At 39.4% G+C, this 24082-nt stretch overlaps 1 protein-coding gene across 1 annotated transcript; it reads left to right on the top strand.

The window, feature by feature from the left end:
• Positions 1-1973: 1973 nt before the first annotated feature.
• cdk13 (cyclin dependent kinase 13) lies at positions 1974-23443 on the top strand. The gene is made up of 14 exons (XM_079409436.1): positions 1974-3324; positions 8827-9381; positions 10300-10467; positions 10545-10684; positions 12376-12546; positions 12631-12820; positions 15441-15497; positions 15609-15710; positions 15793-15870; positions 15961-16077; positions 17529-17660; positions 18814-19013; positions 20765-21229; positions 21436-23443. The coding sequence occupies exons 1-14, from the start codon at positions 2414-2416 to the stop codon at positions 21894-21896; spliced, it is 3747 nt and encodes a 1248-aa protein (XP_079265562.1). The 5' UTR covers positions 1974-2413; the 3' UTR covers positions 21897-23443.
• Positions 23444-24082: the final 639 nt, after the last annotated feature.

The following is a 24082-nucleotide window of genomic DNA, read 5'->3' as shown; positions in this document are numbered from 1 at the left end:
CTTAAATTTAATTGCAACATTTAAAAATAAATGAATAAATGATGGTGGTTCCAGCATGGGATAGTGATCAGTTCTCTTATTTGTCATCGCACAATGATCTTCACTAATGATCTACAGCAAAAATGACTCTTCTGAGGAGCCAACATGTAGTTTACTGTGAGCAGATGAAGACAAAGCCTCCTGTGATGTGACTGATAGTGTATCTCACTGAGGCCGTGGCTTTAGTAGCAAACACAGCTGTGTTCCTGCCTGTTCATGGCGCTATATCTGCTGTGTGTGTGTGTGTGTGTGTGTGTGTACAGTGTGCAGCATGGGCTGTGTGTGTGTGTGCAGTGTGCATTATGGGCTGTGTGTGTGTGTGTGTGTGCAGTGTGCAGCATGGGCTGTGTGTGTGTGTGTGTGTGTGTGTGTGTGTGTGTGCGTGTGCGTGTGTGCAGTGTGCAGCATGGGCTGTGTGTGTGTGTGTGTGTGTGTCCTGGATTTATGTGTATTTTAAAGGGAAGGTTGTTCTGTTATAAAAATACACAATTATAATTACAAAATAAAGTATAGAGAATATATAGCTATTTCAGTTGTCTGTAGTATTTATAAACCTATATTATAATATTATATTATAACCTATATTATAAAGTAATGATCTGCATTTAAGTTCACGGTTCCTGCATTTCTGACTATAAAGGTAATATTTGGAAGCGACAGAAATGAAATAGTCTAAATCAAATGATTTGAATAAATGAAAAAAGACAACATTATTTGTGCTTTGATAACAGTTTGTGGTCCAGTTTGCTTTTGTTGTATTGTTAGTAAAACCCTTTTTAAACCATGAAATGGTAATCACAGTATAACTGGCTGCGAGAAAGAAATCGTCTCAATTAAATGATTTAAATAAATAATAAATTACAACATCATTTGTGCTCTTATAAAAATATTTGGTCTCGCAGAACTGAGGTCAGGTTATTTTGGTTTATTAACAACAATCCTTATGAAATATGAAATGGTAACCATAGTTAATGGAAATATCAGTTCATTCAGTTAGTTTTACGTCTTTAAATATGCAGTAATTAGGCATTAGTCATTATTAATTTGTCTAAATTAAAGAATTTAAATCAGTTCTAAATTTAAAAAAATAATGAAATGCAATCTAATTTTTGTAATTTGATTTTGTTTCCTTTTTATTATGGTCTGTTACTTGTTTTGAAAGTATGTTTTCTCTAAGTGTTATTTTTTCCTGCATTGCTTTTTATATGAATTATTAACTTGTGTGTGATGTTTATTTAATTATGAACTATTGTTAATGCTCATTAAAATCATATCCTGTATTGCATTGACTTTTTTACTGAAAATCATTAATGTCTTGACCTGCAAAACTCTTAATATATAAAATCGCTTTATTGCAGTGACTGCTTATCAATGACAGGGTTTCCTTCTAATCAGCAAATGTTGAGTAACGTTTCAGGTTTATTTCAATTACAACATCATCTGGCCTTTTATGCAGCAGAGACCGAAGGAAAAGCACTGTTTTACAAGAGACTGATGAACAATATAAACATACAGTGCGCGAGATCAACCACCAACACGTACTTTAACACAGAATGATAAACTTTCTTTTCTCATCTGTTGCATGCACACAAAAGCCTCGCAGGTACAAAAGGAGACACGTGGTGGCGCCCTCTGCTGTTTACCAGGTTTAGGAGTTAATAAGTGCAAATCTTCTCTGATTGAAGGCCTCGGAGAGCAAAGGCCTTCTGGCGGCACAGTGCGCTCGATTCGCTACTTTTGTTTTCGTGCTTTGAATGATCACTGCTTAATTCAGTCCCATAACCAGCTGATTTATTTCGTATTTTTATTGAGATGCGATTTAGACACAAGATGCCACGTAAATGCATCTCTCCGGACTAAACGGAATTTATGATTTTCTGCATCGTGTTGAATCTGCCGAGCTGAACTCCGCGCTGATCTGCATGCGTGCTACTTCCTTGTTAGTGAGTCGGTGTGAGAGGCGACAAGAAGTTTGAGCCCCGCTTAAGTGTGTGTGGATTTAACTATCGTTTTCGATGGGATCTTCCCCCTGGAAACCCCTCCAGGCGCAGAAAACGAGCCGTTTTTAACTCGTCACCGGGAGGACCGCGCTACCCGAGCCATGGAGCGGATTTAACGGCTGTTGTGAGGCGGATCTGCTAAGTTAGCATAGTCTGGCTAACTCTCTCTTCATCATATGCGCGGAACTGGATCACAACCCGAAGCTTTTATTGACTTCTCCGAGGCTTTTTCGGGATTTCTCCGGTTGATGTGGGATGAGTGAATGCGATCTGGATGGGAACACAGACGCTAGCTGTGCTATAATAGCGCTTAAAGCGCGCTTCAGATGCTGTGCTTTGTTTAGCACCGGGGACTGAGACGAGAGCGATATTAGATGCCGAACCCAGAGATCGTTCCCCGCGAGGGCCGGGGGAGAAGCCCGCCGTCACAGAGGAGTCAGAGGGAGGCGAAGCGGAGCAAGAGCCGCCGCGAGCGGCACCGGGAGAAGCAGCGGTCCTCGTCCTCCTCCTCCCGGAGAAAGAAGCACAAGCACGGCTGGGAGAAGCAGCAGCAGGCGCTGGTTTACGACGGGGATGTTCGGACTTTAGTGGAGTACGACGACGTGAGCTCGCAGTCCGAGCGATTCTCCGGTAGCCCGTCACCCAGAACCGGCACGCCGTCCGTGAGCGAAGCCGAGCTCCAGGACTTCACCCCGGGCAGAAGCGAGCACGACGACTCCTCTCGGAGGAGAGACGAGAAGCAGATGAAGAGGAACCGGTCCAACCGAGAACGGGACTCGGTGCTCAAGTCCCGCGGCGGCGTGAGAAATCACGACAGTAACGGCAGGAAGCCTTCCTCCGCGGCCCAAGCGGACAAAAAAGAGTCAAAGCAGCTGAAAAGCAAGTCCAAATCCGAGAAGGACCCTCCTTCCGCGTACAGGGAACCGCCGCAAGCTTACCGTGACGACTACTGGAAGAGCAGCCCGAGCTTCAAGGCGGCGGATAACGTTAGTCCCTTCGCGACGGCGTATTCCTACGGATACCAGTCTCCGAACACTAACTACCCGTTCATCTCCAGGAGGAGCCCCGCTAAGAGGCTGTCTCCGAGCTCCACCTGCTACTCTCGGGATTCGGAGCTGTACGGTGCCTATAACGTGTCGAAGTCTCCGAGCTCGTACTCCAGTAAGAGGAAGCGGTCCCCGAGCAGCCCGTACTGGCGCCGGTCACACAGTCCCTACGAGCAGAGCGAGGTCCCCCGCTCCAGGAGCCCCTACAGGAAGTCCCCGAGCCCCAGTCCAGACGCCAGGTAAGGAAGCGGCCGAGTGCATCCGTGCTCTTGTTTAGTGGTGGGCCGATATATCGGCCGATATTTGGCGTTTTTCAAATATCGGCATCGGTTTTTAGTTTGGCTTTTACTTTGAAGATGTCTTTTTACTGTGCTGTGTGTAAAATAAGTGTTACCTTGGCTTTATTTGAAAAAACTATGATCCCCGAATACCTACTGCCCTGTTGGTTACAGTTTACTTCCTTTTGTATTTTTATTAAATATTTTATTTATTTGTGAAATACTTTGTCATCTTAAGGTATAAATGTTTTTTACACATTTACTTTTAATTCATTTTCAAATGATTTCAAATGTATAGTCTGGCTAACTCATATAATATATATCTTGGATATATTTCCAATCGGCGGTCAAAAACACTCCGATATCAGTCGACCTTGTGTTCTTTTATATTTGAAATTTATATTTTATATGAAAATTCTGCCATTAATTACTCACCCTCATGTCGTTCCAAACCCGTAAGACCTTTGTTAATTTCTCGGAACACAAATGAATATATTTTTGATGAAATCTGAGAGCTTTCTGACCCAGTATAGACAGCAAGGGTCCTACCTCGGTCCAGAAACATAGTTAGGACATCATTAAAACAGTCCATGTGAAACTAAGAGAATACTTTTTGTGGCAAAGAAAACAATAATAAAATTATTTATTCAATAATGCTTTTCCCAGAGTTCCGCCGTTTTGAAGAGTATCCCAGAATGTAATCAACATAATCAGCTTTATCCTGAACACAAACCGTGATGATTTCCTTCTGGGCTGCTCTTGAAATGGCAGAAGACTTAACAATAGCAGACATTATACAAATGAAACAAGCTTGATGTTTACGGATGGACTGTATCAGTGATTTATCAAAAAAAAAAAAAAATTTAATAAATGGCATTATTTTTTTGCTAATCAATGTAAATGAATTTAAGTAAATGTTGTAAATGCAGATTATAATTATTGTATTAGTGACTTCTATTTTATTTGAGATATATTTGTCTTTATATATTTATTTTTGTATAAGGATTACATTACACATCCATACCATGGTAAACTTATTTACTGCCACTACGTTAATAAATATATTTAAAATAAAGGTAATTAAACTGTTAAATATCCATTACTACTACAATAGTAGGTTAACAAACTGTAATACAAGTGGTGTTTTGGTAGAAGCTGTATCCCATACCATGCTTTTATTAATTGGCTGAAACTATAAGAAGGATATTATTGTGCTTTTATAACAGCTTGTGATTGTTGCTTTTCTTTGTCAGATGCAAATGCATTCCCAGAAGTACATTAAACTGTATATAGTTGTTTTTGTTTTGTATGATTTGCACATTGTTTTTCTAAATTTGAAACCGGGAGGCCTATAAAATGTGTAATTAAATCAAATTGAATATAACATCTGAAATGAGTATATCAGTAGAAGTGCTGTTTTCTGACTGTTGTGGACTTTATGAAGACCATTTATTTGTTTCTACTATTTTAGTTATAGTCAGCACAAAAGTGTAGAAGACATTTTGATTGGATCTGTTTGACCTTAAAGTAGTGTTTCCACCCTCTGTTGACTCTTTCCACACGCTGTGATGAAGAACGAGGCAGACACGTGTGCCGTGGTGCTTGAGCTCACGTGAATCGCAGGCTTTATAACGGCAGGGTGCTGCCCGAGGCTTGAGCAACACGCTGGACATTGAAGCTTTAGACTTTGTGACGTTAGCATCTGCTTTCTACCTTATGAGTTTAAAACTGTGCGTCATAAGTCAGTTTTATAACTGGCTCAGGCAGAATTAGACGTGATGATGGTTGTAATTATAAACATGAGTGTGATCTCGGTTTGAGAAGCAAATTATATATTTTCATTGGCTGACTCCGTCATTATGTGGCTTCATCTGCTGTCAGATGATTGCACAACCAAATAGCACAGACAGTGATCATAAACTGGATTATTTCCCGTTCATGTTTGTTAATAGTAAAGTCTACAAGTGTTTCAGCATTAAATGCTGTTTTGGATGAAGGCATGGCACATGTGCGATTCTTTTTCAAATCCCGTTTGGCGATTAAATATACGTTTTAACCTTTAGACGATACATGCCACAGTTGTAAGTCTGGATGTCCTGTACAGAGCACATTCAGGGCTTTTCAGAGATACCAAACGATTGGATGTTTGATTGGAGACTCCCTCTCCTTGGTCTTCAAATATGTCTGATATTAATTTAGTGACACTCTTATGGAAATATGGTAATATTTTGTAATCATTTAAATCTGTCTCATTTTTAAACTGTGTGTCATTAATCATCATCTCAGGAAAATGTTATGGGGTTTCAAATCAAAATATGACTTTCTGTTAGGAAACAGGACGTTGATTTCATACATGTCCTGATATGAGGACACCGGGACTAAAAGCAAGTTTATTACGGGTTTTGGGAGACATAACAAATGAATAGGGAAATAAATTATATTTCAATATTCTATGAAATATTATATATTATGAAAATCTTGTCAATTATTACTCCCATTATTAAACTTCTTTTTTCAATACATGTTGCCCCAAAAACACATTAATATGCAAATTAGATTTGCATTGTATATAAGGAGAAAACCCATTTATGGCCATTTTACACACATTTTGCAGAAAGAAAAATGGTATATCAAATCATTCTGTTATAACATAGTTGAGAATCATCTTTATACAAAGTTTGGTAAAAAAAAATACATTTAAACTAAAAATGTATTGGTGATTTAAAAAAAAAATCTAATGTTTTGCATATACATGTTCATTCATGTCTGTTTATTTTAATAATGTCTATTAGTCCTAGACATAGCATAACTTATGAATGAAATATCATTTAAAAAAAAAAAAAAGTTTACAGAATTTTTAATGCTCTAAACCTTTTTTCTCGGGTCTTAAGAGGCTATATAAGCAGCCAAGTTATTAAGCATTTAGTTCTATCTCTCCGTTTATTGATTAATGACTCTCAGATCACTTAAATGCAACTAGTATTGTAACAAGGAAAAAGCCTTCGGTAAGTGGTTTCATAAGTACAGGAAACCCACGTTTATCTGATCTGTGTGTTGAGTATTGTCTTTGATTAAAGAAACCATCGTGTCTAATGTTTTCCATCTTGAGCGACTGATGGGTGTAGCACTGCGATATGCACAGTATTTGCCACTTGTTTTTTATTCTTCATTGAATCAATAGGAAACCCAAAAATGATATTTTGACATTTACCCACCCTCATGTTGATCAGAACACACACACTACCCTTCAGAGGTTTGGGGTCTGTGAGATTGGTGTTTTTGTAAGACGTCTCTACTGCTCACCAAAGCTGCATTTATTTGATCAAGATTAAAGCAAGAACTGTGAAATATATTCAAATCAATTTAAGTTTAAAATCACTGTCTTATGTGAATCTCTGTTAAAGTGTAATGTATTTCTGTGATCTGCAGCTGTATTTCCAGCATCATTACTGCAGTCTTCAGTGTCACATGATCTTCAGAAATCATAATAATATACTGATTTACTGCTCAACAAACATTTCTGATTATTATCAATGTTGAACACAGTTGTGCTGCACAATATTCTAATAGTAACTGGTATTCTTTGATGAATACAAAGTTCTACAGAACATTATTAATTTGAAATAGTAATTAAGACTTTTCTTTTGTCACTTTTAATCAATTTAATGCATTCTTCCATAAAAGTATTAATTAAAAAAAACTGTCCGATTTCAGACTTTTAAATGGTAGGGAGTATATGGCTTTCTACTGCAAAACACAAAATTTGATTTTTAAAATGAACACGCAGTAAACACAGGCTTTCAAGCTCCAAATATAGTAAACTTAGATTCATGAAATGAGTCAGTAAGACTCACTGACCATATTGTCAGTGTGTGGGGAACAGACCAAAGTGAAGGGGTTTTCACAATGGCTTCGGTTTGCAACAACAAAGCATCAGATATCAGTCATTCTCATTCAGATTTCTCAATATCCGGCGATAGCAGTGCTGTCAGTGATCTGTTGCTTGATATACTTCATCACTTAAATCATTATTGTAGAAAAAAAGTCCCTTCCGCTTAGATCTCAAATTCCATTCCCACGTTTTCAAACCTCCTGCGTTTTGCACGGTTAAGACACGACAGCCAGTGATGTCTAATATGATGCAGTTTGTGCATATGTGAGGCATAAATGATGCATAAATGTACGCTGCATTTCTGGTGTTTGCCACAAGATGCTGGAGTCGGGAGGATTCTGATTGGCTGTCAGTTAGAGCTGCATGATTAATTAAGACTGCTCTTGATTCAAACACCGACGCAATCTTATGCCTAAATGATTATTTGACATGTATTACACCTTTGACGAGTACAATCACATCTAATATTTAAATTATAATAAAAGTACTGGGATAAAAGTTTGCAGTTCAGATGAAAACACTAATGTCTACGGTAGCAAACGAAATAGATTAAATAAATAAATCAATCAATCAATTAAAAGTAACTTGAAGCTTCAAATAAAGATTGAATTGATTACATTTATGCCAGCAGGTGGCAACAAGTGACTGTTAAAAGATGTGCATTTGTCATTGAATCATTCTTTCAAGAGATTTGTTCAAAAACCAGACTTTTTTTTTATAAATCCTTGAACTTGGCAATTTTTATGCCATCAGTCCATTTCGTGTCAGTTTCTGTGCCGCCACGGAGGATCTGTTAAATTGGACATTAGGCCTTGATATTAGAGGTACTGTCATAATAAAAGCCAAATTTTGAGCAAGTAGATTTCCATTAATTCATGTGCATCCATGCGCTCGTTTTATTTATAGTAAGATGGCAGTGATGCACAAAGGAAACAGGTTATATAAAAACAGAAACTGTAATGTGTACGCATGCAAAAAAAGTTTCTTGTGTGCATGTAAAAGTGTATGTTAATGTCACGTAGAGAAAATCAATGGGAAAAAAAAATAATAATTAGATGACTGTACTATATACCAAATATGTGACACTGGACCACAAATCCAGTCATAAGGGTTCATTTTTTTAAAATGGAGATTTATACATAAATATTTGGCAGAGATGCGACTATTTGAAAATCTGGAATCTGTGGGTGCAAAATCTAAATATTGAGAAAATCACCTTTGAAGTTGTTCAAATGAAGTTCTTGGCAATGCATATTACTAATCACAATTTAATTAAAATTATATACACAGTAGGAATTTTACAAAATATCTTCATGGAACATGATCTTAATATCCTGATGATTTTTGGCATAAAAGAAAAATGTATAATTTTGACCCATACAATGTATTGTTGGCTATTGCTACAAATATACCTGTGCTACTCATGACTGCTTCTGTGCTCCAGGGACACATATAATGCACTATGAACCATTTGTTAAATATGGTCCGAGAGGTTTGGGAATTTGAGTATGGCATTTTGAAATGGAAAATGTTGGAACCCTGACATGAATTAATTCTGCTGTTGCTCTCAGGCGGCCGGGAAAGTCCCGCAGCAGGAGCCCGTTCCAGTCCTCGCGTCATTCTCGCTCACGCAGCCGTCATAGGCACTCACGGTCCCGGAGCCGGCCCTCCAGTCTGTCCCCCAGCTCTCTGACCCTGAAGAGCAGCCTGGCCGCCGAGCTCAGCAAGCAGAAGAAAGCCAAGGCCGCCGAAGCAGCCCGCGTCAAAAACTCCAGCAATGCCTCTACCCCGACCAAGGGCTCCTCGTCGTCCTCCAACGCTCCCCAGCCCACCCCCGTCACCAACCACACAGCCAAGAAGACCAGGCCTCCCTCACCGCCGCCTGTGTCCGAGAAAGGCCCCAGAACCCCAGTGTCCAGTCAGCCGCAGTCTCCTGTGGATCGACCCGCCAAGAGGAGCTCAGACACCTCACAGACTAGCAGAGAAGCCAAGGTAAAGGAGGATAAAAAGAAAGGAGGACAGTCCATGCAGGTTAAAGACAAGGACCGAGAGAAAGCAGCTGCTCCAGCTGTAGCCTCTCTTCTACTGGCAGCCAACAACCTGGATCATCTGGATGGAAGCGACAGGTTTGTTTTCAACGTTGATCTTTGAGTGCACTGCATCTGAATATTTCTCATTGCTTTCTAGTTCACCAGGGCTTCTGCAGGTTTTATGAAGGTCAATTTAAGAATTTTTTAAAGACCTCTTTAAGACCAAGTGAAGACAATTCAAGGGGAAAGATAAAGTGGATAGATAGAGATGGTGTTCATTGAGTTCAGTGTATTCTGGAAATGTGAACGATTGAGCTGAAAATGAGTTGTATTAGCAACAGTTTGAAAATACAGCTTCTAACAACTTTCCTTTAATTCATTTTACAAAGAAGCAGCATAACTAAAACATGGAAATAACTTTTACTATATCTTCTGACCAGACTGCTGAAAAATTGCTGTCCGTTCTCTGTATTTTTTCTTGTTTTCCAGAGCAAATGTCTAAAGATTCTTAAATCAAGACAAATTGAGGAGCAAAATTGTTAGAAGTTTTGTTTTCTCAGAAACAGATCAAAATGTAGTGAGTTTATTAATAAAACAAAAACAAATATCTGCCAACGGGCTCAGATATTCAACGTTTCATTTTCATAGCTCATTGACAGATATTTGTTCTTGTTTTAAGCACACTTAGTTTTGTTCAATTCCTCAGAAAACAAGACACCAGCTATCTTCATTTTACTTCTCAAGTACATGTATCTTGAGTGAAGGATGTTCAGATATATTTGTACTGGAAAACAAGACAAAAATACTGTGGAGGATATTCCTTTTTTGCAGTGCATGTGGCATATAATGCCATGACCTTCTGCTCTGATTCATGGCCTTTTTAAGGTCTTAATTTGTGGAAGAATTCATGAAGACTTTTAAGGACCTGCAGAAACCTTGGATTCACACTTTGTTGGATTGTGCTTTTTTTTTTTTTTAATGGTTCCACTGATGGCTTCTTTTTGGCATCACCAGTATCTTGAAGGAGTCTTCAGCGATCACAGGGAAGAAGAAACCCCAAAGGAAAGCCCGTCACCTCCTCGCAGACCTCCCTCTTCCTCCAGAGCTCCCGGGCATCGCCCCTGGTTCGCCCCACAGCCCGCCTGATGACAAAAAGACGGCCACCCCGCGGAAGAGACCAAAGTATGTAGTCAAACAATCCCTCCTGCAACATCTACTCAAGTTAGCAACATTAAACATCATCTGTTGTTGCATTGCAGAATATGTGGTCCACGCTTCGGAGAGATCAAGGAGACGGAGATAGACTGGGGAAAGCGGTGCGTTGACAAGTTTGAAATCATTGGGATCACTGGAGAAGGTACTTATGGACAGGTGTACAAAGCCAAGGACAAAGACACTGGTAAGATGTTCTCAAACCACTATTAACACTAGTATTTCCAGCAGCTAAAAAATGGTTTTAAGTCAGTTATTTCTATCTTTTGTTGTAGTGTGTCAGTAGGAAATATCAGTTTACATTTCCAAACATTCATTTCACCCTTAATTGTAATAATCCAGTGAGATTTTTGTGCTCCACTCAGAGATCTGATCATCATCAGTCTGTCTGGAATGACATGAAGAAACAGAACAAACTGAGACTAAATCCAGAAGAACTGTGTCTCCAAGACGCTTCAAGAAACCTCCTGCAAAGCTACAGAGCTGTTAAAAGTTAGGCACTTGTGTAAAAATGCTGTAAAATGAGGATGCTGTCAAAAATAGATTTTCTTTTATCAATTAACTTCTATTAACTAAATCAATATTTGTTGTGAGCATCCTCTGTGTTTAAAGCAGCTTTTGTCCTCGGTGCACTTGAGCAGAGTTTCTCAGGAGCTTTGCAGGAGGTTTCTTGAAGCGTCTTGGAGACACAGTTCTTCTGGATTTAGTCTCAGTTTGTTCTGTTTCTTCATGTCATTCCAGACAGACTGATGATGATCAGATCAGATCTCAAAAATCTCACTGGATTATTACAGTTAATGGCAAAATTAATGTTTGGAAATGTAAACTGATCTTTCATACTGACACACTACAGCAAAAGATAGAAATAACTGACTTAAAACCATTTTTAGCTGCTGCAAATACTAGTGTTTTTATCATTTTGGCCACCAGATTAAATTCTTGAATAAAACGCAGTAGCGGTTGGTTACTCTGGTGTTATTTGAACAGGAGCGGGCGGTCTAACAATATCCTGTTGTCCTTTCAGAACAGCATATCTGTGCTTTATTCTTATTGAGCACTGGTACAGCCTGCACTCAGGACTGTTATGCACGCGCTGCATGCAAGAACCAGTGCTTTGTTTATTTGTTGGGTCTGTACGCGCAGCATCTGCATGATGGTCCTCAGAGCTGGCTGTACCGGTGGTGAATATACGGCCCTCAGACAGAACAGGCAGGTTGTGATGAGGGACAGAGCAGAATAAAGATGGAGCAGCTGTCCTTGAAGGACGTTCAACTCGGTTTTGTGTATATTTTGCTTAGCCTATAATTTTAAAGGACAGATGTCGTATTCATTTAATTTTATCTTTCTCTGCGACACTTTTTCCTATTGTGTTGTAAATGTTCAATTAATTGTATCCTGACAAGACGAATAAAAATAAGGAATAATTTTTGTACAATTTTATTTTCTCTGACACTTGTTTTCATACTGTGTTGGCAGCAAAATGTTAAACGAATTTTGTGTCTTTCTTAAGAATTAAGACTTAATAAATTCAACACTCTTGACAAGACGAATAAAATAAATACAATTTTGCGCAGACTACACTTGTTAGCCTATCTCTCCTTCTTTTAGTAGTGGAAATTTAAATGTGAGATTCTGTAAATGAGATCTAAATTTAGCGGGAATGGTCGGGTTGGGAAGAAAATGATTCTAAGCGGACAGCGGGTGAACAAAGAGGGAGCGGGTGGGTGCGGAATATAACCTCGCGGAAGTGGGACTGAAAAAACAGTCCTGGGTACACCTCTAGTCTGTGCTGAAGTACCTTAATTTGAATGCGAATGCATTCTGAGGCCATTAATCACTTAATGCAGCTAATTTATCTTTCTGGTTTTGCTTATTCAGCTGAGTTGGTGGCCCTTAAGAAGGTCCGTTTGGACAACGAAAAGGAGGGCTTTCCTATCACAGCCATCAGGGAGATCAAGATCTTGCGGCAGCTCAACCACAAGAGTATCATCAACATGAAGGAGATAGTCACTGACAAGGAGGACGCTTTAGACTTCAAGAACGACAAAGGTATCGCATGGAAATGACCCATCCTTTGGCTCTCAGAGTTTCTCCTCGCTGTGTTGGTGTGATAATTGTGTTTTCATCTCACAGGGGCGTTTTACCTGGTGTTTGAGTACATGGACCACGATCTGATGGGCCTGCTGGAGTCGGGCCTTGTGCACTTCAACGAGAGCCACATCAAGTCTTTTATGAGGCAGCTGCTGGAAGGACTGGATTACTGCCACAAGAAGAACTTCCTGCACAGAGACATCAAGTGCTCCAACATCCTGCTCAATAACAAGTCAGTGCACACCAGAGTCACAGTGTTTCTTATTGGGTTTGTTTTCAGCGTCTGGGATCATTTCACAAGAATTTCGGCTTAAATGTGAGTGAGATGAACCCGGACCCCTTTAAAATAAACCCAATTTTCCATGCAGAGAAAATAATGGCACAGGAGTAGCTAAAGTGATTATTCTAGTTTTTTGAAGTTAACAGAATAAGGGATGTATAGGGCTGTACAATTTGGAAAAAAAATTATATCACAATATATTTCTTAATTTCAGTCGATACGATAGTTCCGATATCGATATGAACAATATTAAAAAGCCTCAAAAGAACACCAACAACAGATGTCTGTTCCTACAAACTTCTGAAAAATGAATTTGCCAAGTCTATGAAACCTCCTCCTCTAAAACTATATCATATTTTGAAAATAGTACAAATAAATGTTCACATTTTATTTGTATTTAGCCTTCATACAAAAAAATCATGGACAAACAAACATAAACCTCTCAGACTGATGATACGCGGGGCAACTTTTTTAACTGTTGCTTGGGCACTTTCCTATTGAGAATGGGTAACACATTTCTATCTGGATCCTTTAGATCAGTCGTGGGCCCTGTGTCTCTCCTGGTTGCCCCTTGATGGCAAAATTGCTCAAAAAGTGTATCATCAGCTTCAGACTCACCTTATTAATATCAGTATCTTTAACTTTAAACAATAAAAGTGCTTCAGCCAGGATACAGAATATGAAAAGTGCTCAGAGTTGATGCAGAAAACACAAAAAAGAGTGAGCAACAACAAAAACACATGTTGCTGGAGACAGGCTTATTGAAAATGCAGATTCATTCTCTGCCAGCAGGAGGCGCTTTTGGAGCGGCAGAAACAGTGGTTTTCCTGATGACGGCTGTACAGCAGCGCTGCGCTCGTGAACGCAGATTTATCAGATAAAATGATAACGCCATCGAAACGTTTCTGAAGACAGTCGGTTCTCTTCAGAGACATTCATATAAAACATTCGAGCCATGTTTTGATTTTGAAATGTGCAGTGCTCATGTTTATTCAATGAAGTCAAACTGACAGAGCCTTTTGGAAAATCTATTTGTGGCAATCAGTGTTGATTATTATGGCTGCCACAAATAAGTCAATGTGTGGGAAACGCTGGTAATATATAATGAAATATCGGAAATGTTTAAAAATCATATCACCGTTATTGAAAAAACTAATGATATTGCGATTATATATTGATATTGAGTTACTGTCAAGCCCAGTGCATTGTGGTCATTGGAGTTGTAATATCTTTTTGGCAAAAGGAAATGCCACAGCTCTATTTCTCTATTTTTCTGTAGTCATGTAACACTAATTTAAAAGTTTGATTTTACCTTTCTACTATGATTGGGTGATATGGCAAAAAATATAATCTTAAATGTTTCTAAGTGTAGATGTCAACTCAGTCATATTCAAAATGACTAAAAGTATAACACCAGCAGTAGGTGATTATTAACAGTAAATGAAAGAAGATATCAAACATACAGTAGTTGTTCTTTGCATTCCACTGCACTGCTTTTCCATTGGTTTCTCTGTGGAAACATGCACTTGATGGACATGTTTGACGTTGGCTTTTGCAAAGTCACGCACACGAAGCGGCACTCAACTCTCATCTCATAACCTTGCGTTTTCGTGTTTTCAACACAAGAGTGAATTATAGTGCCGCTTATGACTATTTCACACAGAAGTCACTGTCTGCTGTTGGTCAAAGCAATAATCACATGACCAACTTGAACACGAGCAAAATCTCCCTGAGGAAATCTTTCACCCTCTGGCTATTCTCCCAGTTGCATGGATTTCTAGTCAAATGACTGTATTTTTCCAGTGGAATTTCGCAAACTGTATAACAGTGCAGAATCTAAAAACAAGGGTGTGAATGGAAAGTGGACTGAGACCTGGTAACTAATGTAACTAAACCGAGTTCGCTTTTAAAGCCAGAAATGGGTTGAATGCAAAGCGATCTGGGTTCTTTCGCTTTTTGGTCCACTTAAAGTGGTCTAGGTTCTTTTAAAGATGGGCTTAAGTATGGTAACATCACCCTCAGATATGAATGAGGAAATACACCACCATCATTCCAAATGTGACCCTGCAGCACAAAAGCAGTCATGAATGAGTAACACAGGTATATTTGGAGCAATCGCCAACAATACATTGCATGGCTCAAAATGATATATCTTTCTTTTATGCCAAAAATTATTACGATATTAAGTAAAGATCATGTTCCATGAAGATATTTTGTAAATTTCCTACTGTAAATATATCAAAACTTAATTTTTGATTAGTAATATGCATTGCTAAGAACTTCATTTGAACAACTTTAAAGGTGATTTTCTCAATATTTATATTTTTTTTGCACCCTCAGATTCCAGATTTTCAAATAGTTGTATCTCAGTCAAATATTGTCCTATCATAACAAACCATACATCAATGGAAAGATTATTTATTCAGATTTCAGATGATGCATACATCTCAATTGCAAAAAAAATGACCCTTATGACTGGTTTTGTGGTCCAGGTTCACAAATCATTGTGTTCCAAACTTTCACATGATGGCAAATCTATCATCTGATTGTGTGAATGTGTGCTGTCCTGCAGGGGTCAGATCAAGCTGGCAGATTTTGGATTGGCTCGTCTGTATAACTCTGAAGAGAGGTACGTACCTCCATTTGTGAAGCCACAGAACGTCCTGACTTGATTCAGCAAGCAGTTATGATTTGTGTAATCTGAGCAGACTCTAACTTGTCCTGTGCATTCGTTCTCCAGTCGGCCGTACACCAATAAAGTGATCACTCTGTGGTACCGGCCGCCCGAGCTGCTGCTGGGAGAAGAGCGGTACACGCCCGCCATCGACATGTGGAGCTGCGGGTGAGGAAACGCTGTGCTATTAATAGAGAAATCACTCCAGATTCCACCTCCTCAAGGTGTTTAAACCCTCCATGTCACACAGGTGCATTCTGGGAGAGCTTTTCACAAAGAAGCCCATCTTTCAGGCCAACCAGGAGCTGGCGCAGCTCGAGCTCATAAGGTAAGAAAAACTGTCCACGTGTGGTTGGAGATCCTGTCTGGATGTTCCCGTTTTGCAGTCAGCTGACCTATATATCTGTGTCCAATCCAGTCGTATCTGTGGCAGCCCTTGTCCCGCTGTGTGGCCAGACGTGATCAAGCTGCCCTACTTCAACACCATGAAACCAAAGAAACAGTACAGGCGGAGGTTAAGGGAAGAGTTTGCTTTGTGAGTAATCAGAAATGAATGGAACCAGTTTAGTCTGTTTTAAAAGGCGTTGCAGCTCATGACTACAAAGGGTTAAATTAATAATACAGGGTTTCTGCGGGTTTTAAAAAGGTCTTAAAGTCTTAAACTCATCCTTTCACAAGTAAGGCCAAAAAGGTCTTGTATCAGAGCAGAAAGTCTTTTAAATCTCGGCTTTAAATGTTGCATGCACTGCAAAAACTGCCCTGTAATTTATAGTGCTGTCAAACGATTAATTGTGATTAATCACATCCAAAATAAAAAGTTTACATAATGTGTGTACTCTGTATGTGTGTGTGTGTGTATATGAAACACGCACACATACAGCATATATTTTGAAAATGTTTACATGTATATATTCATATAAATTATATGAAATATAAATATATTTAATATATAAAAGTAATTTTTTCTGAAATATATACATGCATGTGTATTTATGTGCATAGTAAATATACACAGTACATGCAAACTGTTATTTTGGATGCAATTAATTGTTTTGACAGCACTAGTATTTTTTCAGATATTCAATATTCAATTAAAATATCTAAACATCCTTAAATTAAGATGCAAATTAAATATGGTCTTTTTTTCTGAGAAACTGAACAAAATGAAGTGAATTTATGCTTAAAACAGGAATAAATGTCTGTCAATGGGGAATGAAAACTTTGTATTAAGTTGATTTTTCTGAGGCCATTGACACATTCTTGTTTTCAAACTAATTTTGATCAATTTCTCATAAAACAAGACTTCTTTTTTGTCATTTTGCTTCTGAATTAAATGTACCTTAATTTAAGAATCTTTAGACATTTGATCTGGAAGACAAGCCAAAGGTACTAATAAGAACATCAGTTTCTTTGCTGTGTGATGCAGTAGTTGTATTTTTGTAAAATGAATTAAAAAGTAATGGATATCTGCTGCTTTTACAAACTTCAGTGTTGCTGATACATTTGCATTTAGAGACCGTATTGAATATTGTGTTCCATTCAATTTATTCCTTATTGTCTTTACTTGGTCTTACAAATGATCATAAAGCCTGCAGAAACACTGGTATAGGCTGTATATGGATATGAGTTTGTTTTATTTGACTCTTATGTTGCCTTCGAGTCCTCCCGGGAAGTTTTTATCTGAGTTGTGTTGTAATTGTGATATGAGCTTGTTATTTTTGGTGGGAAGACAATAGAAGTATTGTATTTTGGGGCGAGATTTAAGGCTGTTCTTCATAACTTATTTGCTTCCCCCATGATTTTTTCAAATGAATGAACTTCTAATTTGCAGTGGTAATGTTGGTGTTCATATGCATTTAATTTGTCAATATGATATGGTTGAAGGACGCATTAGAGGCGTAAAGGAACATGTATTCTCTAGTTAACTTTAAGTGCTATAAGTGTCAGTGATATCTTTAGCAGTGTCTGTTCATTGTAATGTTTCAGTATTCCTCTGACGGCCCTGGATTTGTTCGACCATATGCTTGCGTTGGACCCGAGCAAACGCTGCACTGCAGAACAAGCTCTCAGAAGTGACTTCCTCAAAGACGTGGACCCAGCCAAGATGCCCCCACCCGAGTATGACATTTTGTTGCTTTTGCTTTTATCATTAACTTTTACTTTTCCAATTGTTTTCCATTTATACCAGAATTATTTTCATTCATTTTTATATTCCATGGCGGGGGGGAAAAAACGGCAAGATATTATAAGCAACTCAGAATTCTTCGGGAAAAAGTCTTAATTGTGAGATATAAACTTGCAGTTGCTTTTAACTTTTTAAAAACAATAATAATAATAATTATTATTATATAGGAAAAGTTGCAGTTAAATTTATTTTAATTATTATTATTATTATTATTTAAAAATAGTAAATAAAACACTTTAAAACAATAATAAACTAAACTTAAACGTGTTTTGTTTTTTGTTTTTTTAAGTCCAGGCAATTTAGTCTATGCTTAACTTTTCTTAGATGGCGATTTAAACAAACAAACATGATTAGATTACATTTAGTCATTTAGCAGATGCTTTTATCCAAAACGACTTACAAATGAGGACAATAGAAGCAATCAGAATCAACAACAGAACAATGATATGGAAGTGCTATAACAAGTCTGTTAGTTTAACACACTACACATAGCAACGGGTTATTTGTTTTTAATTGTATAATAAAAAGAAAACCGATAGAATAGAGAAGCTAGTGTTAGAGGCCTTTTTGCTAATGTTAATTGTACAATAAATGAAAAGAAATAGAATCCAAAAACAATAGAAAACCTAGTGTTAGTGTTTATTTTATTTTTTTAATGAAAACAAGCAGTAAATTAATAGTGCAAGTGTAAAAGGGGCAAGTTTTTTTTTTTAAAGAATAGAATTAGAATAGAGTGCTTTAATAGAGTTAAAGGGTCAAATAAAGATGGAAGAGATGTGTTTTAAGCTGATTCTTGAAGATGGCTAAAGACTGCTGGGATTGAGTTGAGCAGGAGGGAACATTCAATGTAAAAGTGATTTGTGCCTCTTTGGGATGAACAATAAAGAGCCGTTCACGTGTGGAACACAAGCTTCTAGAGGCACATAAGTCTGAAGCAGTGAATTTAGGTAAAGCGGTGCAGAGCCAGAGGTGGTTTTGAAGGCAAACATCAATGCCTTGAATTTTATGCGAGCAGCTAAGATGAGAGTTTTTCACCTGATTCTCTGTGCTGTGATCTGATACCGCCTCTGTTTCTTCTCTTTCTAGTCTGCCTCTGTGGCAGGACTGCCATGAATTGTGGAGTAAGAAACGGCGCCGGCAGAAGCAGATGCCGGAAGAGCTGACCGCTCCCAAAGCCCCTCGGAAGGAGCTGGGTCTGGACGACAGCCGCAGCAACACGCCACAGGGCTTCCCAGCCGCCGGGACACACAAAGGGCCGAGTGCTGCCGCCGCTGCAGCCCTGCTGGGTAAGAACATCAGCACAAACACTCGAGGAACCCACATCCTCCTATTGTTGCTCGTTTTGTGTCTGTCACACATTCTAGACATGCACCAGATACTCTTTTGTAAATCACCTTGCATGATTAATTTAAATACTCTCCTCCCATAAATGTTGCATCTGAAAGGAAAAATAAAAATCTTGTCATAATCCACTGTCCATTGAGAATGTGATTCTTCTGCCCTTTTGAGGAGTCTGTTTTATTCTGTTTAAAAAGGTTTTTAGCCAAGTAAATAAAAGGTTAGTCTGAAGGGTTTTTAGAAAAAAATGATTGTTTTTTTTGAGTAACTAAACCTGGCAATGAATGTAGCCATAGAAGATGGTATGGCTTTAAAACGAAAGGAAAAAACAACAAATGCATTTGCTATAAGGTCAGCCGCAAAACTGTATTAGTGTTAGCCTTTTCATCGCTAATGTTTCACTGCGTGTCTTTAAATCCTCACAGTAGTTCTTTAACGCCATAAGAGGGTTTGCACTGGTAAATCTGACACTAGGCATCATTCACCTGCTGACATAGTAAACCGTTAGACAGAAAAACTGGGAGTCATAAGCTAAATGACTGAGGATAACACAGTAGCAACCTTTTTGTTCGTTCCAAATCCAAAAACTCCTTCAGAAACATGCCTCATTAGCAGATGCATGACAAATGGAAACAGTGTGTTCTAAAATCAGCTCAAAATATAAGTCGTTGATTATCCTCTGACTGTGTGGAATCATAGTCTGAAGCTACAGAATCAGTCTGTGGCCATCATGCATTACACACATCTGTCAACGCTGCCTGACCCAAGCCTGGAGACTGGCTCTTGGATTGTTTGGTTAATTAACGCAGATTTTAAATTGTGGCACAAGTCGTGTAGTGATGAGAAGTCAGATCCTTTTCTGTGAGCAACTTCTTTTTTCAATGAACTGTTAAAAAAAGCAATTCATTAAAGTAATCACGCAGTTATATAATGTATATGCATTTCTGTTATTCTATTCTATATTATTGAAGCACCAAATAATGATTAGAAGCATGGAAGTTTTACATCTCTAAAGCAAACGGCATCATGGGATCATATGCACTGGTATTGTGGCTCATTTCATGTCTGAGAGACTGTCAGGTACGGCTGAAAGTGAGTTTTGATTGAGTAACTTAACCGTTCAGTACGATTTTGGATACAAGACTGACTCATGCCAAATGACTATATGTAAATGTCATGCATTTTTGCCTAAAGGTGAAGACCCTACTCGATGCATGTTTTGCAAGATTCCCCTTTCTGGCAAATATTCTGTCCAGCTTTTAATGCATGTAGAAAACTCTTATGAAGTGAACTCGCTTAAAGAGTTTAGTATAATTTTTGCTGGTTTTTATTGTATTTGTTATTCTTGTATTTTTTTTTATAGTTTTTGCCTTGAAAATAGCCGAAGATGCTGACATAACATTACATAAAATACATTACTACTGCTACAGTCTGATTTGGTGACGTGGTTCATCCAGTTCTCCAAAAAGAAACCAGTTCAGAACAAAGTTCATGAACCGGACATCACTAGTGTAGTATAGTCCAGCCTTAAGCTAGTATTTGTCTTGTTGCAGACATGGAAACGGACTTTTGGACTTTTAAACCAGTTTAAACTGCTTAAGTTTAATGTTGACCCAGCCTGTTTCTCTTTGTTGAGTCAGTTCAGGTTTCACTTGGTAATGAGAAAACCATTCAATCTTCACTTGTCTCTTTCTTTTAGACTCCAAAGCTCCAAACTCACAACTGACTCAAGAACAGCTGGCTGTGCTTCTGAACCTCCTGCAGTCCAAAAGTGCTCCGGTGGGATCGGCCCAGTTCGCCCAGACCATGGGTTCGAAGATGAACCCGGAGACGCTTCAGCAGCTGACGCAGGCTTTGCCTCCTGGGCCGCTGGAGTCTGACAGACCCCCGGAGCCGCCTCCGCTCCCCAAAGTCTCCAAACCCCCTCAGCCGCCCCGAACACCACCCATGCCCAAGCCGCCTTCGCCTCCCTCCCCGCAGCCGCTGGGCAAGAGCGACGGAGAGGCCTCGGCCGCAGCCACGCAGACCGCCGTCACCATGCTCCTCGCTCAGCTCCTTAAAGTCCAGCAAGGAGCGGCGGGAGAGGTCATGGGGTTCGAGGGGGCAGAGGGCAGCGTCTCAAACGCACCGGAGCCGCCACCAGAGCCCAGCCCTGTATCTCCAGGTAATGTCTTAACTAGAGCTGCACAATTAATCGAAATGAAATAACTGACTTAAAACCATTTTTAGCTGCTGGAAATACTAGTGATCTAATCATTTTGGCCACCAGTGTAAATGTAATGCATACTGCTCCTCGCCTACTATACAGCAGGAAAGTATGTGATTTGTGCTGCAGCCCCTGATAAACGTCTGTGGTTGTGTTATTCACAGTAGCTGAAGTCGGCGGCTCGTCCTCCAGACCTCTAGAGCCTCTCTCCATTCTCCCGCCAGACCAGAGACCCCCAGAGCCTCCAGAACCGCCTCCCTGTGCAGACCTGGACTACCGGCAGGCCCCCGAGACCAATCCGGCTCTTCCGTCCTCCGCAGCCCCAGGAGAAGCTCCCAGACCCCCGGAGCCGGACTTCAGCCGCCCCCCGCCGCCTTTCGGCTTCGCAGACAGCTACCTCGGCCACATGATGCCGCCTCTCGGCCCGGAGGCCTTCGCTCACGGAGCTGGCGCGGTGTTCAGCGGAGACAAGGACCATCGCTTCGAGTACAATCACAGCGGACCTCCGCCCCCCTCCATTCCCCCTCCGGGCCAAGCCTGGACTTCTCCATCCCAATCCCTTCCGCTCGGGTACGTTCCCCACGTGAACACGGCCGCGCTTCGGGGCAGAGGACTCCCTTTTTGATTTGATCCCGACGAACTTCCAGACGCCTCAGAAAAGGAAGACTACAGCTGATGATACACGAGGGAATTTTTTGAGCAATGTTACCGGGCAACTTCGGTTAAAGGGATAGTTCACCCAAAAATGAAAATACTGTCATTAATTACTCCCCCTCGTGTCGTTCCAAACCCGTAAGACCTTCGTTCATCTTCGGAACACATATTAAGATATTTTTGATGAACTCCGTGAGCTCTCTGACCCTCCATAGACAGCAATGCAAATGAAATGTTCCCAAACCCACATAGCAATAAAACAGTCCATGTGACATCAGTGGCTGAACTTCAGTCTTGCAAAGCAACGAGAATACTTTTTTTTTGCGCGCAAAGAAAACTAAAATAATCTTATCTCATCTTCGAACATTTTTGAGAATACCCCAGAACATAATCAACATTAATCAGCATTGTTTGTTCAGGATAAAGCGCATACATGCTATTATTCTTTTCTTTGCGCACAAAAAGTATTCTCGTAGCTTCGCAAAATTGAGGTTCAGTCACATGGACTGTTTTATTGCTATGTTTCTGGATCTGGGATCATTTCAGTTGCGTTGCAGTCTATGCAAGGTCAGAGAGCTCTCGGATTTCATCAACAATATCTTGTGTTCTGAAGATGATCGAAGGTCTTACGGGTTTGGAACGACATGAAGGTGAGTAATTAATGGTTTGGGTGAACTATCCCTCTAATGTTGCTCTCAAGGGGCACCCAGGTGAGACCACGACTGATCTAAAGTATCCAGATAGAAATGTGCTACCTGTTCTCAAGGGAAAGCGCCCAAGCAAAACTGCTCAAAGTCGGCCGAGTATCATCAGTCTAAAAGACGCACGCAGTTGCCCTCGACCAGCACTAAGAGTCTCAGAACTCGATTTGTAAGATTTCTAAGTAACCCGAGGAACAGCTTGGAGGGACGAACTGTTGGGATGGGAATTTTTTGCATTTCCCGCTCATACCATTTCATAGAGCTGTTTTCGTTTCCCCTCCGATTGATTTTTGTAATCTATTCTACTGCTGTCTTTTAAATTAAAACTGTACCTTTTTTGAGTGCACTTGCCGTGCTAGGGTAAGTGTTTTAATGAGCTTAGCGTCTGCTTTAACTGCGTAAGGACAGACTAGTATTATGATGTTTTGCACTACTGAATAAAGTAGATGGAAACAAGCGAAGGTGAGCTGGAGGATTGTGCTGTATCTGCACACGTACATGACCAGTAATGGAAGTCGTTTTCTTTTTACTTCTTCTTTCCCTTATTTGGTCAGTTGTTTTGGGTTTTTTCTTCCTTTCTAATGGTTCAGTAATTATGGGCTCTGTCGCGGGGGTAAATTGCCTGGAGGGAGTCCAGAGAGACTGGCAGCACTTCTGGGGTGAGCTGGTGAATCTACTGAAGGAGTGAACGGATCAGAGCTGTGTTCCTCAGCAGACCACCAGATGATGAGCAATGTCTTTTTTGTATGATGGGTTTTTTTCCTTTGGCAAATGTTTATTAAAGAAATGCCAACCATGTAATATGTACTGGTTTTTTAATTATTTGTATATTTGTGTTTCATGTACATCTCTAATCTAATATGTTTATAAGTGTACATGTATCAGCTGCTCGATCTAAAAACCATGATTCAGAAAATAGTTAAGTGAAGAATAATGTAAACCTAGTTTTTCACTAAATGTGTCTAGTTGTGTTTGACAAAATATTAATTTAAATGCTGTTTGTAGAGCGTTTATAATATAATGTGGTCTTGTAATGCAGCAAAAACAAGTCATTGGTCAGCTGTCATAATCTTAATAATAATGGTTAATTTCATTCATCAGTTTCCGAATGTTAATTAGCTGTTGAAGATGGTCCGACTCGGTTATGATGAGCGGAAGCAGTCACGTGGTAACTGTTACTTTTCTCAACGGTCAGAATGAACAGCCAATCACAGCTGGAGAATGCTTTAAAGTGGTTTGTTGTTGGATGGACTGCGTCACATAAAAGTCTTCTGCGAACACCTCGACAGAAACACAGTTTCGAGCTCTTTATTATTATTAACAAAGAATTATTGAACACAAAATATAAGAGCAATCTTAAACTGTAGAACACTGTTTAAGAGGAGAAAAATAAGTCAATAAAATAAAAATATATTAAATGAATACAAAACGGAAACAACTAAACAATAGTTTTTAA

The sequence above is a fragment of the Barbus barbus genome, assembly GCF_936440315.1.
Source record: "Barbus barbus genome assembly, chromosome: 46".
NCBI classification, from domain to species: Eukaryota; Metazoa; Chordata; class Actinopteri; order Cypriniformes; family Cyprinidae; genus Barbus; species Barbus barbus.
Note: the sequence above shows the minus strand (reverse complement) of the source record. Positions and strands in the feature narration are given on the sequence as shown.

Bases quoted from the DNA above. Each gene is read 5' to 3' on its own strand.
- cdk13 (XM_079409436.1), top strand. From the start codon at position 2,414: ATGCCGAACCCAGAGATCGTTCCCCGCGAGGGCCGGGGGAGAAGCCCG. The intron at 12,547-12,630 runs GTATCGCATGGA...TTCATCTCACAG, and splicing joins AGACTTCAAGAACGACAAAG to GGGCGTTTTACCTGGTGTTT. The intron at 15,498-15,608 runs GTACGTACCTCC...TTCGTTCTCCAG, and splicing joins CTGTATAACTCTGAAGAGAG to TCGGCCGTACACCAATAAAG.